This window comes from Bos mutus, chromosome 1 (genome assembly GCF_027580195.1).
Source record: "Bos mutus isolate GX-2022 chromosome 1, NWIPB_WYAK_1.1, whole genome shotgun sequence".
NCBI lineage: Eukaryota > Metazoa > Chordata > Mammalia > Artiodactyla > Bovidae > Bos > Bos mutus.
Genome location: NC_091617.1, coordinates 109,305,019 through 109,319,540, shown reverse-complemented (window position 1 = coordinate 109,319,540; position 14,522 = coordinate 109,305,019). Strand labels below are relative to the sequence as shown.

The 14,522-nt window shown below is 38.0% G+C and overlaps 1 protein-coding gene across 3 annotated transcripts; it reads right to left on the bottom strand.

The window, feature by feature from the left end:
• Positions 1–393: 393 nt before the first annotated feature.
• Positions 394–13,423, bottom strand: CCNL1 (cyclin L1). 3 transcript variants are annotated; one of them, XM_070374249.1, is made up of 12 exons: positions 13,318–13,333; positions 12,636–13,219; positions 12,277–12,351; positions 11,482–11,591; positions 5,695–5,815; positions 4,585–4,649; positions 2,790–2,889; positions 2,569–2,673; positions 2,330–2,471; positions 2,006–2,117; positions 1,810–1,908; positions 394–1,194 (listed from the first exon to the last, which is right to left on the bottom strand). In XM_070374249.1, exons 2-12 carry the CDS (start codon positions 12,936–12,938, stop codon positions 846–848), a joined length of 1,581 nt encoding a protein of 526 aa, XP_070230350.1. In that variant the 5' UTR covers positions 12,939–13,219; positions 13,318–13,333; the 3' UTR covers positions 394–845. The 3 variants fall into 3 exon arrangements, 2 of the variants coding, with proteins under 2 accessions (XP_070230350.1, XP_070230359.1); XM_070374258.1 differs by lacking the exons at positions 394–1,194; positions 1,810–1,908 and having other exon boundaries at positions 2,081–2,220; positions 12,636–13,423; XR_011464820.1 differs by lacking the exons at positions 394–1,194; positions 1,810–1,908; positions 2,006–2,117; positions 2,330–2,471 and having other exon boundaries at positions 2,624–2,673; positions 2,790–4,346; positions 12,636–13,423.
• Between the last annotated feature and the right edge of the window lie 1,099 nt (positions 13,424–14,522).

Here is a 14,522-nt window from a genome sequence, read left to right as displayed (position 1 = left end):
TCAGTTCCTAGCCTAAATACCTAAAGAATAACTGGTCTTAATTTGCCATTCTGTTGAAAATTCTGATTTGCTCACCTTCAAAACAGTACTTAAACCTGACTTAAATAACCTTATGGTACCCATTTATGTGCAAATCAAATTTTGACTTAAGTTTCATGCTACAATAAAACATGTAAAAAACATGTAACATTACACTGTTGGACCAAACCCATTTGCTTTTTCCACCTATCTAAGGAAGATTTCTACGAAAGCTCCCAGTGCAGGTAAGAATTACATTTTAATCTCAAACTTTATATAACAAGGAAAGAAACAGGTCTGTCAGAAAATCAGTACAGGCATTTTACTATCAAAAACTTTTCTTTTTAATAATTTATTTAAATAAGATTGAAGCAATTTAGAAAAACAAGATTTGTATTTTATTTTCTTGTAAAAATCTTTACACATGCAGACAAACCAGTGTTAAGAAAGTATTCACCATCATTTAAACAAATAACCACTTAAATAGAACAGTGTCTGCAATTTTATCTGTATAAAAATAAGATACATTTTTACAGAATTCACGCTCCAGTTCTTATAGCAATAAACAATACACAACTATAATAATTACAATTGAACCTGACCATGGTTTTCAATTAGATACTGCTAGGGCATTTTATGTGCAAAAAAAAAAAAACCCAAAAAACATAGTTCTTTTCAAAAGAAAATGTCCTCAGTGTTTCTAGAGACCTAGAGGGTTTAAGAAATCAAATCCTAATCAGTTTGCTTTTAATATTTTGATTACGAGTCCATACATCACACTGTAGATGGGCAAAATCAGGAGTTGATGCAGGCTCAAAGGAAGAAAGTCAGCGTCTGTGCCTGCCATGTCCTGAGCGACTGCCACCATGGTGCTTGCCTTTGTGGGACCTCTCAAAGGAGCGAGATCTTTCACGCCTGTCCCTATGATGTCCCCTTTCATGCCTGTGTTTCTTGACAGCATCTGAGTGATCCCGAGACTTGCTCTGAGATCGAGAACGAGACTTTTTCCTTTTATGACCATGTCTATTTGAACTTTTTAAATCATCTCTGGTATGCTTGGCTTTAAGGTGAGGAGAGCCATGATTATGATGTCTTCTTGGGCTTTCACTGTGACTGCGGGACCTGCTTCTTGATCTCGAGCTGTATGTTCCAGATCGACTCCGCCTATTATTATAACTTAGATAATAAAAATTTGAGGTTGAGAGTCAGTTTCTACTGGGAGCAAATATTTTTGGTGGTGCTCATAGCAGGTTCAAAACAAAACCACTGTATCAGTGACAGACCAGACTTAAGATGTTTAATAAACTTCCCCACCCCTCACTACCTCTCCTTCAGCCTGTTAACATATTAAACAAACCTTAATATATTACGTCTATATTCTAAGGAAGGGAGTAATTCGTTTTTACAGTGTCCTAGCTATTTATTGAATTATCTCCCATATACTCAAAAGAGCCACTGAAGAGCCACAAGTAGCTGGCCATCTAATTATAAAGTTAACTAGGGAAAATTCTTTAGCTATAGTTAACCTGATTCTTCATTAGTAGTAAGTGGTTGGCCAGGCCGTACACCTCTCCAGAAAAACAAAAGCAAAACTACAATAGAATGCCATATACTACCACGAAACAAAAAAGCCACATGCCTACAGAGCATATCTCCAAACTCATTTCTGACAATTTACCCTGAATTAAATCTAGCCTAACTTTGAAAACAGTCCACGTGCAATTTTTTTTTAAGCCATAACCTTTTAAGACTCCAAATAAGACTGCTTTCCCCAACAAAGTGTTTACTTACTGTCTTCTTGGAGTATGTGATCTAGAACGTGATCGTGTTCTTGACCTTGATCGACTTGCACTTCTGCTATTTCTACTTCTCTTGCTGTCTTTTCTTACACTTAAAAAAACACAATTTTTTAGTTATGTACATAGTGTTAGAAATTACATACATAAAAAGATTCCTCAGGCCATTTTTCTAACTCAAGTATACTCACCCATTGTAAGGGCTTTTAGAAGCCTGTTGTCTATCCTCGGGTTCTTTTTTTATTGTCTTCACATTAACAGAAATAGGTGACTTCTCTTCAGTTTTTACTTCTCTTGGTGATGCTTTTAAAAGAATATTAAGGCATGTTAACTATTAGATTATACAGAAGGCCAAATAAGTTTCTAAATGTAACCAAGTACCATTCAATTATCAGTCCTTAGTTGTCTGTCAAGAGAGAAAATATGAATAGCTTAACATCACTGTTTCTATGCAACTGTGAAATGTTAAAACTTTCTAATAACCACACATTCAGTGCTTAAGTTATTAACCTTACATGGTTTAGAGGCTGGAGAAAATCCACCAAGAGTTGAAAGGGCTGGAGTTCCATCAGGATTCAATCCCTTTGCTTTTAATTTGGCTTCTTGTAAGGCAACTTTTCTTTTCTCTACTTCTTTTTCCAGCAATTCATAGTTTGGCTGTTGGAAGAAAATGAAATTAGTATTTCTCTTTTACGTAAGTTTACACTCTTAGCACTGACAAAATATTAACACAAGTGCTGGTAAACAGAATTACCTTTTTTCTGGTATAAAGCCTAAGTGTTTCTATGCAGATTTCTTGGATCTCCTCTTCCGTAGTACCAAAAAGAAGAAACCAATGGGGACGAGTTGGCAATGGAATCTAAACCATAAAAACAGATTAGATGAAATTTTCACTGTTTTTATTAGAACTGCTAATTCCTGTGATTTATCCTATTGGACTATACAAGATTTACGTCTCTCTATATATGCACCTACCTGAAGAGCTCTAGCTGCAAGGTAGATGCAAGCACATGCAATAGTCTCTGGTTGAAATCGAACAAATACATTGGTTCGAAGACTGTCATTCATATAATTCCTGAAAAATATTTCAACCGTAAGCTTTGTATGTAAACAAATCAGTTCCTCTGAACCTTACATAAAATTGGAGACTCAATCTACTTTATTCTTTTTTCTTCTCATGTTTGTATTTTCAGTATTCTAGCATATAACAATTCTTAACTCAAAAGCAGTAAGAGATAAGAATTTAACACTAGAATCATTCTTCATGTCTCCTAAATAGGACCGAAGTCCTTTAAAATAATTCCATACTATTACTCCACATAGAACAGTTTTTTAAAAAAACATATTTCTATGAAAAGCAATGCTTTGAAAGTTCTGACATGATTAGTTTCAGAAATGATAAACCACTCCAACAATACTTCAAGCCATTAATTATTGACCATCTCTCTCCTTTATCCACAATGAAAAGCAGTGTCAATCAAGTTCTTTCAAAAATTCAATACTGTGATAGGGATAAAAAGGCATTTTCAGTAAGCACGCACCAAATTAAGAAAACTAAGCTAGTTCAGAAAACCTAGGTTGGGAAGTGAAGAGCAAATAATATATATAACAGCCTTGTTTATATACAAGTATGACTAAATATAAATAAAAGCAGTAACTACTTCAGTTAATAAATCACTGGACTTTTTTAATAGTGAACCCTCCCCACAATATTCCTGAAGTATTAAATAAATTTTACAAATTGTTCAAAAGGTTAAACTAAAAGACTGTTTTCTTAAAAGTCCGTAACCCATGAAAACTGCTAAAAATCTATAGAACATATATTAAAGTCATGCATTTTATAAAAGCAATGAGACTTTTCTAGTATTACTAATAAAGAAGCATGGCAGTCGTTAAGTCCAGAACATAAGAATTACATCACTTAAGTACTGCACATCAACAGTCTTAAGACAGTAGTTGTGGCTGAACCACAAACTCCTTGTTTTAACTTTAAATAAGTCAGCACTACAAATCACACATCTATATCTCTAAAATCTAAGTTTTAGAGTTCTATGTTAAAATTAACAGCTCTTTAAAATGCAGTACTTCTTACTTCTAATACCATTGCCTCCAATAGCCCAGCAGCTATACATTCATCAAGAATGGGGATGGTGCCCATTTTAAGCTGCTCTTTCCAATGGTAGAATTCATGCTATACATACTAAAAATAGAAATCTAGTCAAACTCCTAACAAAAGTCATAATGGCTGGACAACAAATCTATCAAAAATGAACTATTCATTTTGATAGTTACAGGTATACATTAAATACATAGGCATGTGAATAGTTACTTCTAGAAACAAATATACAAATCCTTTTTGACAACCCGACAGAACTAGAAGATGCTGCCAGATGGATATGGACCACTTCAGTGAATCTCGGATGAGAGCTTGCACTGGATTGGCTGGAGAGCAGGGCAGCCAATCAGGCCATCCTGAGGTCATGGGCTGAAGTGCAGAGGGCAGAGTTCTATGACTTACCATCATGGACTACCCTTTAATTAAAGAGTAGAAAAAAGAACAAAGTTAAATTGAGTTCTCCATTAAAAGTAATTAGTCAAGCCAAGAAAACAGGAAGCAGAAATAAGCATTATTTACCTTTTGATTAAAAAACAAAAAAACAAAAAGCACCAAAACAAACTTATCTCATTATTTTGGAAAGGGAAAATGAAACTTACTTTATTTCTGCTTCTGTTTTCCTGGCTAGGAAAGAAATGTAAAAAAGCAACTTACCAGGCAGTTTGAACCAGGGTTTGATTACGTTCACATTCTAAGACTTGTAAATACATAACAATGATCTGAAGAACAAGGGAAAAAAACTTAGTTTAGCATATTGGAAGTTCTTTCAAAGTACAGAGTTCAATGAACGTAAGTAACTGAAAATGTTAGGAGCAAGTTTTAATTCATAAAAACTGCATGAATAATACAGACCAACCTAAAATGTACCTGATAGTCAATGTAGATTTTTATGTTACTAAAGTTCACATGGACATGAAATGTTCCAAAATTGTACAGGAAAAAAGAAGTTAAATCATCTAAGAACAGTATCTAATTTTTCATGTGACAGGAACTGATTATTTCACTTAATTTCCAAAGGTACAAACGCCCTAGAGACGGTTTTAAAGTTACACAATGTGTATGGTGCATACTATGCACAACTCAGAGTGGGTATTATAGTAAGTAACCAAACCTCTCTACAGTGAAGCTTACCATACTAAAGTGTGATAAATTTTAAAAACTCAATTTAGTTTACCTGAGCTCAGATCTTTCTGGACCATTATCATCATCATTCTCATTTCACAATTTTAGAGATGTGGAATCTGAGGCACGGAGTTTTCTGCCAAGGTCACACAGCTCATGGCAGAAACACATTTCTATGTGCAGATGGTCCTGCCCCCAGAGCTCTCATATCATTGTGCTATGGCTTATGTTGAGCTTATGGAAGCCAAGAGACACTGGAGAAACCTAAAAACACTCAATGATGCTGAAAGTGAGCAGCCACACACTCTAAGCCATTTCACTATGCAACAGGGTAACACACCACCAGGTACTTCTGCAGACATGTGTTTATTCATTCCATGGCTAATATGTAAAAATCTCCATTCTCTAGTATGAACATTGGGTTACCTCAGAAGCAAAAAGAACTTATCTACACCCACACAATAAAAAGTTAAGACTTGAACCCAGGACTTTGATTCTCATTTTACTGATCATTTCAATGTCCAAAAAGTTGCTTTTTAAAACCAATGGTTAGTGCTCAAAGATAAATTTGCAGGAAATAATATTTTAAAAATAACAAAACCCTAATACTTACGAATGTAATTTCTGTATTCTACAACTCACCTTATGGGGATGCTTGACATGAACACAAAATCCCAATTCCTTTAGCACCCTCCTCTCTGCCTTGATAACTTGATTTTTGGTGTTAATGTAGTTCTGATCAAGGATCAGGGGGCTTGGAGTCCTATAGTTTGTAAGAAATAAAATCAAAACTGTTTTGCACATCCCAAAAATTTTATTTGTGGTATCTCCATTTTCCCTTCCAACCAACTATTGGCAACAGAAACCAGCTTTTTAAACTCCTGCAAACAAGTTAAAAGCATTGATCTTGTGCTGTCCAAGTTATGCTAATTAAATATATACTTTCTAGACTCACTTCCTAGTTTACTAACAAAACGCTGAAATGAAAAAAATTTCAGTCTAATGCTCTTACTTGTATCCTTGATTTTTTTCATCCAGATGTATTATATTACATAACAGATAGCCTGATTTATTTTCATAATCTCATTAGTCTACATAGACTAGAAACAAAATTAATGCACTCTTGAACATATGTATTACAAAGACTTCATAGCTCTTGAAGATGTGTATTACAAAGACTTCATAAGATTAGAGTGATTTTACAGAATATCAACTCATGATTAGTTTAAGACCAAAACTAAAATTAGGGGAAAATAGGGTGGGTAGCTAATTCAGATTCCCCTAAATGGGCAGTTCATTTAAATAAACTGATCTAAGAGTCTCTGTTAATAATCTGGAAACGAAAGATTCAGCTCAATTACCAAAGAAATGTTTTTAAGAATCCAATTTAACACTCAAAGTGATCAATAAAACCAGGCCTAAATTTGTTCAGAGTTATCAGGCAGCATCTTTAGTAAACAATGCAAAAGAGAAGGGAGGGCCAACCATAATGAAGAAACTAAAACAGCACATAAGGTCTCTGTGCCAGACCAAAATTTTGACAGCTTAAAAGTTATGAGAGGCGATTTATCTATGGTTCAGTGCTTGGGGGAAAAATTCTTTCAATTAAAAAACTGTCTTAAATTTAAGTCTTAAAATTGAAAACTAGTTTCTTAATGAGAAGTCAGTCAGGACTTAGAATTTCTCTTCTTAAAGTGTATGAAATGTACCAATGTCCTTCATTTGTTACATTCTTAGATCCAACCAACAAAAAAACACATTTTTATTTAGAAGCTGATTTTAACATGGGTAGAATATGTAAATATTTTCCCCCATACTTAATTTTCAGCTAAAAAATTCAAGAGATTTTGCTCTAGGCAGAACACAACATTTTAAAGATAGTCCTTCTGAACACTGTCCCCCCTTCTCCTTTTACTATGGACACCAAATACAAAAAAATTTAATCTCATAATTTTACACTACAGATCCACTTGAAAATCAAAAAAGAAATTGAAATCAGCTATATTACCCTGTAATGTATGTTACCAGAGTAAAAAAATCAGCAGTCATATTTATTTTCCTTTCTCCTGTTTCAAACTATAAAACCGGAACGCTTAACTAAACTATTTCTAGCTTTGCTATACTATCAAGTTGGATATAAGACAAAAGTTGGCAAAGCTGACAAGATGGAAAACAGCCTGTTAATGCTGAAAGCGGCCTTCACTCAATTCAGTTCTTACAGCTTTGAAAGGTGAGAAATGAAGCCACACCTTTCAGTTGGGAAGGGGACTGATTTCTAACATAAAAATATAAATAATGAACCTATTTTATCAGGACAAACAGGCTACAAGTTCACTGTTCTTTGGAAAAAATCAAATTTAATTCAAATGAGCACAGGGAAGCCTGTTGTGCTGCAGTTCATGGAGTCGCAGAGAGTTGGACACGACTTAGTGACTAAGAAACAAATGTGTACACAAAAATGTGTTCCAAGATCTTAAGGTTTATGATTTTTCAAATGTTATAACAGGAAATCTGGGGAAAAGTGAAATCTACTTAACCAACTCTTTAACCAATGGACCAGTTATCTGATGACCCTTTCATCAGATATTCATTAGGAGACAGAATACCTCTGGTGGTATAGTTACACACCACCTTAACACTTAAGGTGCAACTCAAACAGTACACTGTACCATTAGAATCCTTATAAAATTATTATGAAAAATTTTGTTTCATTTTTTCCTATTTATGTTGAACAAATTTATTGTATCTCTTATCAAACTTGCTTTAAGGGTTTATTTCAAATTCTGTTGAACAAATTTATTATATCTCTTATCAAACTTGCTTTAAGGGTTTATTTCAAATTCTGTTAGAAATTCATTTTCTTACAATCAACCAACTCAACATTTGTATTATGGCTATTATCTGGTCCTTAATCAGGTTTAATTACTAATTCTACTTAAGTAGATTAGTTATTTTCTATCTATTCAGTATAATCTTTACTTTCACATTTTTTGGTGTCAAAATCCCAATATTAAACTAATCAGGGAAACCAAACCCGCTACCTACTCAATTCAACTACCTACTCAACTTCTTGCTTAGGCAACAGTAACTGCTTGCAATCTTCAAAGTCAATTTTGTAGATGTACATAATCTGATACCTTCACTGTTGAGAAGTGGTTTTACCTCACAATGAAAGGAGGCTCAATGAACATGTAACTTATACTACTTACAAAGATTACTTTGTATCACAATTGTATCCCCAAATAGGAGCAGTAAGAAAAGGTTCAAACTGCCTAAGCAAATTGTTTCTTTGTATTAACAAAGTATCTATTCATACTTTACCTGGCAACAAGCACATCAAATTTAATTAAGGTTTGCTAGAATTTCTTCATCAATTAGGTAAACTTTCTTTCCAATAAAAGTTTGAAGAGGTTAACATTTTAAAATCTTAAAAAAAAACCTGCTTAAAAGAAACTTTCATCTGTTCAGAAAAAAGTAATTCTCATGATAAAAAACCACCTAAACCTAACTCCTACTCCTCTGCTTTTGACAGACTTTTTCAGATTAATTTATATGAGAAGAACAATTCTCCAAGTTTAATCTTAGTACAAAATTTTGGGTTTTGATCATTTGAATTTTATTATGGGGTCTAAGATTAGCTATATTTCCTTTAGCATGATCTCAAAAATACAACCACAATAACAAATTTAGGAGGAGATTCAAACATGGTTTCTCTTACTCATAGGGTACAAAGGACCAAGAAAATGTGGAACAAATTCTTTGAGACTGTACTTAAAGGAGATCACTAGTACAAAAAGGCAGACTGTTCAACATACAGAAATTTGTAATTCCTACTTCAAAGAATCTTTCTTTCTTTGGCAGTGTTTAAACAAACTGAAAGCCATCTTTTAGAGCCACCAAAATAAACTGGATGAAGAATGGACTAAATGACAAATCACTTAAGACCGTTCTAACTCTAATCTATGATGTATATGCATGTTGAAAATACCACACCACATTCACCAATAAGTGGGTTGCTGCAGTCTTTGAGTATTTGTCTTCTTTTAGACAAGCCTTACAGTATGAAGCTAGCTAGGTGCCTTAAAACTACAGAAAACCCTTAATTTGCTGGGAATATGCTGCATCTCAAAAGCAAACTATAATTGGGAACTGCTGAAATGAAAAAAAAAATCTGAGGTTAAAAAAACATTCTCAAACTACAAAAAAAATGGAGAAAAAAAAAAAAATCACATAATTCAGAATGGGGCTTGGGCATCAGTTTTTCCTAAAAGCTCCTCCAGTAATTCTAATATATAGTCAGCACTGAAATACAGCAACTTCTTTTAAAGGCTACAAAACTGATGCTTGTTATTAGCAAGGTCATACTACAAATTAAAGCTATGCATGAACTAAATTAAATAATACCATTAAAACAAACTGAAACACTTTACCTAGCTAAAGTGATATTAATGGTACTCTTCTAATGACATTAATCTAAAAAATTACTAAACTATCGTTCTAATAACTTGGACAGCAAAGACAAACGCTTATAACAAGAAACAGGAGTTTTTCTAAATGGTTCACCAGTGGCCAACCTGTTAGTCCCCGATTCCAGTGACCTATTCTCAGAGCACTGGCTTCTCCTTGGGGATTTTCGATACTTCACTCACTGTTGCCATGACGACAGCTTCATCGCTATGTACCACTCCACATCACCCAGGCTTTGGTAAATGTAGCTGGTCGCTGTATAGTCGGTTGCAAGGGAAAAAAGAGTTGAAGTTAATAACATATACAAACTACCTGTCTGAGTAAACTTGTAATATGCATAGAAACACTTTTATATCCTGCTTTCTAAAAAAGGCTTCCATGCAATTAACAACTCCCTTTAAATTTCATGCTGTAATCAGACTTCTAAGATTGAGACACAATCGATTTCTCTGATAATGATCAAAAGGGGGGAAAAAAAAACCCGACACAACAGTCAAATCAGGTGAGATGTTTTAAATTCCAAGGTTTTCACAGTTAAGAGAACCTACTCTAACATCAAGGAAGAATATTCCATCTCAAAGAAAAATTTCAAAGTAGATAATAAATGATAATAGCAAAATGGTTCAAAGAATACTAACAGAAAACTATTTCCTTTAAGCAAACAATCCTTTGACTAAAGAACCTTTTTATTAGTGTCATTGTTTAAACACCCTTAACAATCAACTAGATCTAAATATACATTTTAGCTCAGACCATACTAAATTATCAATTTGAAAACTTCCCAAGTTTCAGGGATTCCTCACTAAGAAGCTAGAAGACATTTTTAAATGCAATTAAAAAGTTAAGTCTATCCCTGGAAATAAGGTGAATGAGAAAAGAACAGAATATAGAATGTAAGAAAACTGAAAACCACTGTGAAAACTATCTGGGTAACAACATTTCAATCTAAGTGGATGGACTAATCATTTCAAGGCTACTACTCACTTGTCTCTCAATAGTTCCATTACCAACAATTTACAGATTCAACTAACAAGGACCACTCACGGAAGCTATTAATTTGGTACTAACCAATGCCCAACCCCAAAATGACTTAAAATCTTTTTATAACTGACTTCCTTTCATACTCAGTACAAGTTTATCTAATATCACAACAACTTCCTCAAAAAGCGAACAGAAGAACTAATCTGCACTGTATGTACTAGAAGCATCTAGTATGAGAAGCCATCTGTAGACACAAGCAGCACTGCAACTAAAGCTTTTTGGTACTGCCTCACAGGAACACATAAAATGTCAGCAGGTGTCCACCTATAAAACAACACTATTTCGGTTTCTATTTTCTTACTAGATCAGATAAATGCCCTATCTAAATGCAGCCCACTCACTGAGACTGTTACCTGACCAAAACAAAATACCTGTTTAATCCCTTTGACTCCAAACTTTATCATCCTGCAGTCCTTTCAGATCCGGTATTATGGGGGATATCGTAGTTCAATGTTGAGAAGTATTCTAACAAAAGCCAACCTCAATTGGTAAAGAATTAACTGGAACTTCCAGTGGTAAGACAATCTACATAAAACTTCACCACAATATTAACTTCAACTGCAGTGTTTAAACTTCCAGCCTTCAGTCTTACAGAGAAGGGAGGGGAAAAATAACTTACAGAACACACTCACACTTGAGACAAACATATTCCCTTTCTTGTTTAATCTTAAAACCACAGGACTGGCTTCACAGCACTGTTAGGATTGTCCATAAACGCAACTGCCTCTACAAACTTCAGATAACTGGTTAACTGTGGTTTTTCAAATTATGAAGTATCAGTGTGTTCCTATGTGAATTTTAACACCTAAATTAAAGTCAGTTTTCCCTTACATCGGTTTTGAGAGGAAAGAATGTTTTGATATGATTGGTGCACAGTTCAGTAGTAGCAAGAGATGCTGCATTCAATAATGCCAATCTTACCTTTTTCCTCTTAACTGGCGGAGGTGGTGAAATACATTAATCACATCTCTTATTCTTCTAGGTGCTTCTTCGATTTTTGATGCAAGATTAATACATGCCATGGCAACAATCTGGAAAAAAAAAGAGCCAATAAAAAGCTGTTAGATTATGGCACTGCAGGTGTAAAGTTAGAAAGAAGTGCCCCTCTCAAAGTCTATAGAACTTATTCTAATGAAAAAAACTGGGACATTTGGTGAAATGAAATTGCAGTTGACACTTCTAGGACATAGATTTAGGCTAGTGTGACGTTTCTTTTTATTTATTGCCTGAAACAAACTTTAGCCGCTCAGTCGTGTTTGACTCTGCGACCCCATGGACTGTAGCCTACCTGGCTCCTCTCTCCATGGGATCTTCCAGGCAAGAGTACGGAGTGGAGGTTGCCATTTCCTTCTCCAAAGGATCTTCCCGACCCAGGGATGTAACCCGGGCCTACCACATTGTAGGCTTTACCGTCTGAGCCACCAGGGAAGTCCTTATTCCCCTTAATTTTAAAACCGGAGCCAATCTCAATCTCACAGGAACTCTCCATTTGATTGAAAATGCAAATTCTTGATAATAAGGCACCTGGGCTCAGGCTCCATCTTCTGGTTCTCAAACCCTCTCCAAAAGTCCCTACTCCCCTATGGGTGAGAGCTAGGTACAAAGGCCTACAACTAACCACTCCCTTTCTGCAAAGCTGGCCGCTGACACTACCCACTCCTTCCTTCCCATTTCCGGATGGAGAAATCCCCCGTCACCCGCCCCCGCCCTGCTTACCTCGAAACTGTGTTTGACGAAAGACTTGGAGTAGAAAAAACGATGAAACAACACCTGACCCGTTGCCATCGCCACCTGCAGACAAGAGAAGAGAACGGAAGCGCAGGGGTCAGGCGGGCCCGCACCAGGCGCCGCCGCCATTTTGTGCCTCCGCTCACTCCCCTCCCCCTCCCCACCGCGAACAGCTCCTGGGCCATCCTCCCGTCGCACGCGCCCTCCCGCGCTCTGGCTGCGACCCGCGGCTGGAGAGGCCCAGGGGGTGACCTCCCACGCGGCCGGGCCCTGGTAGTACTGGGAGGCAGCGAAGGGGAAGGTGGGGAGGGGAGGCGCGCCTGTCGGCCCGGGGCCGGAGCACTGACCTGCGGAAGCCGGAGGAGAATGCCGGCGGCCTGGATGAGCTCGCAGCCCAGGATGCGCAAGTCCGTCTCGCTGGGCAGGTCGAGCCCGTCCTGCATGGAAGGGGTGGGCGAGAGCCGCTCCTCCGGAATCAGCGAGTGATCGATGGTGAGCGAAACTTCCGAGTAGAGACGGTCGCCGATCAGGATCCCTCCCGTCGTGGTCGTCGTCGTGGTCGTCGTGCCGGAGCTTGAGCCGCCCGCGCTAGGGGCAGCAGATGAGACGGCGGTGGCAGCGGTCGCAGTCGGGTGAGGCCCGGACGCCATAGTCTCAGCGAGCTGCACGCACGCCCAACGCAGCCGGAACCCGGAGTGAGACTAACCAGCGTTCTCGGCGCGACGGATATTCCCGTGACCGCCGGGTTCTGGCCGCTTCACGCAGCGTGCGCTTCCGCCCTGACGTCACCACGCCCGGCCGGCGTGCCAACTAGTCCCTTCAGGCGTTGTCTCCGCCCGCGGAGCCTACGCCCGCGCCGGCCGGTGAGCGGAGTCCTCTGGGTGGGACCGTCGGTGACCTGGGTGACCTCCCCGTTGGTTCCCTAGAGTGGCTGGGGACGTGGTCTACTTACTAACACAACCTCAAACCGCCTCGCCTCGTACGTAATATTTTTAATCAAAAGAGTAATAAGGGAGCTTTACGAGATACCTTATGTCCAACTTCGAATCCGCAAATTTACTGTAACTCCAGCACAGCTTTGATAATTTCTCTAGAACGTGCGTCTGTGTGCTCCCGTCTCTCTTCCTCTCCTAACTTTCCGCATTTGGGTGGCGCAGGTTCAGCGAGTACAAAGGGAGGCGTCGGATCGACCTTCGCCCGCATTGGTGGGTGTAAGTGGTTTCTCCAGTGTCGTGTACGGACGAACTTGTAATTTAAAGTGACCCGCGAGGAATCTGGAGACGGTTGCTTTACGGTATTTTTAGTAAACAAGAATGTGAACTACTTCGGTTCCAAGGGAGAAAAAAAAGCTCCCCGATGAGCCCTTGATTCCCAGAGGTATCGAAGTAGGGCGAAGGCTTCGTATTGACTGCGAGGGCGGCTGCTTTAGCGGCTTAGATTATGAAACACAGGCCTGAGCCAGTGACAGCGCCACAGCTTTCGATAATCTGGAAAATCCCTAGTTTCCAAAAATAGTTATAGGGCGAACCCTTACAGAGGTAATTTGATTATGCCCAGAAGGGAGTCTGTATTCCTGCGTGGTTATTGCAATTAGTAATATGGGAGAAATCGATCTCCTTAAGGAGATATTGCTATTGCTATTGCTAAGTTGCTTCAGTCGTGTCCGACTCTGTGTGACCCCATAGACGGCAGCCCACCAGGCTCCCCCGTCCCTGGGATTCTCCAGGCAAGAACACTGGAGTGGGTTGCCATTTCCTTCTCCAATTCATGAAAGTGGAAAGTGAAAGTGAAGTCGCTCAGTCGTGTCCGACCCTCAGCGACCTCATGGACTGCAGCCTTCCAGGCTCCTCCATCCATGGGATTTTCCAGGCAGGAGTACTGGAGTGGGGTGCCATTGCCTTCTCCGTAAAGGAGATATATATATTCTAATATCACAGATATCTATCTATCTATCTATATATAGATAGATATATTCTCTCTGTGATATTCGTAGTTCTCCAAATTTCCTGAAGTTTGAAATAAAAACAGTGATACTGATCCAAACTACTAGAAGCTAGAGCTGGAGGAAAAGGACTATGTCCGGGTTTACTCCATTTTTTATCCCACGCCTGACTCTAGGAGACATGGTCTGGAGATGAGACGCCCCATCGCCTATTATACAGCTCAGTTTTAAGGCCTACTTGGATTAATTATAGAAAGCGAATTGAAACTTATGTAAATAGAGCAAAGAGAGT

Coding starts and splice junctions, on each gene's coding strand:
- CCNL1 (XM_070374249.1), bottom strand. CDS start 12,938: ATGGCGTCCGGGCCTCACCCGACTGCGACCGCTGCCACCGCCGTCTCA. Junction 2,890..4,584: donor ACCCTGGTTCAAACTGCCTG/GTAAGTTGCTTT, acceptor AATATTTTTCAG/GAATTATATGAATGACAGTC. Junction 2,118..2,329: donor TTCTCCAGCCTCTAAACCAT/GTAAGGTTAATA, acceptor TTCTTTTAAAAG/CATCACCAAGAGAAGTAAAA.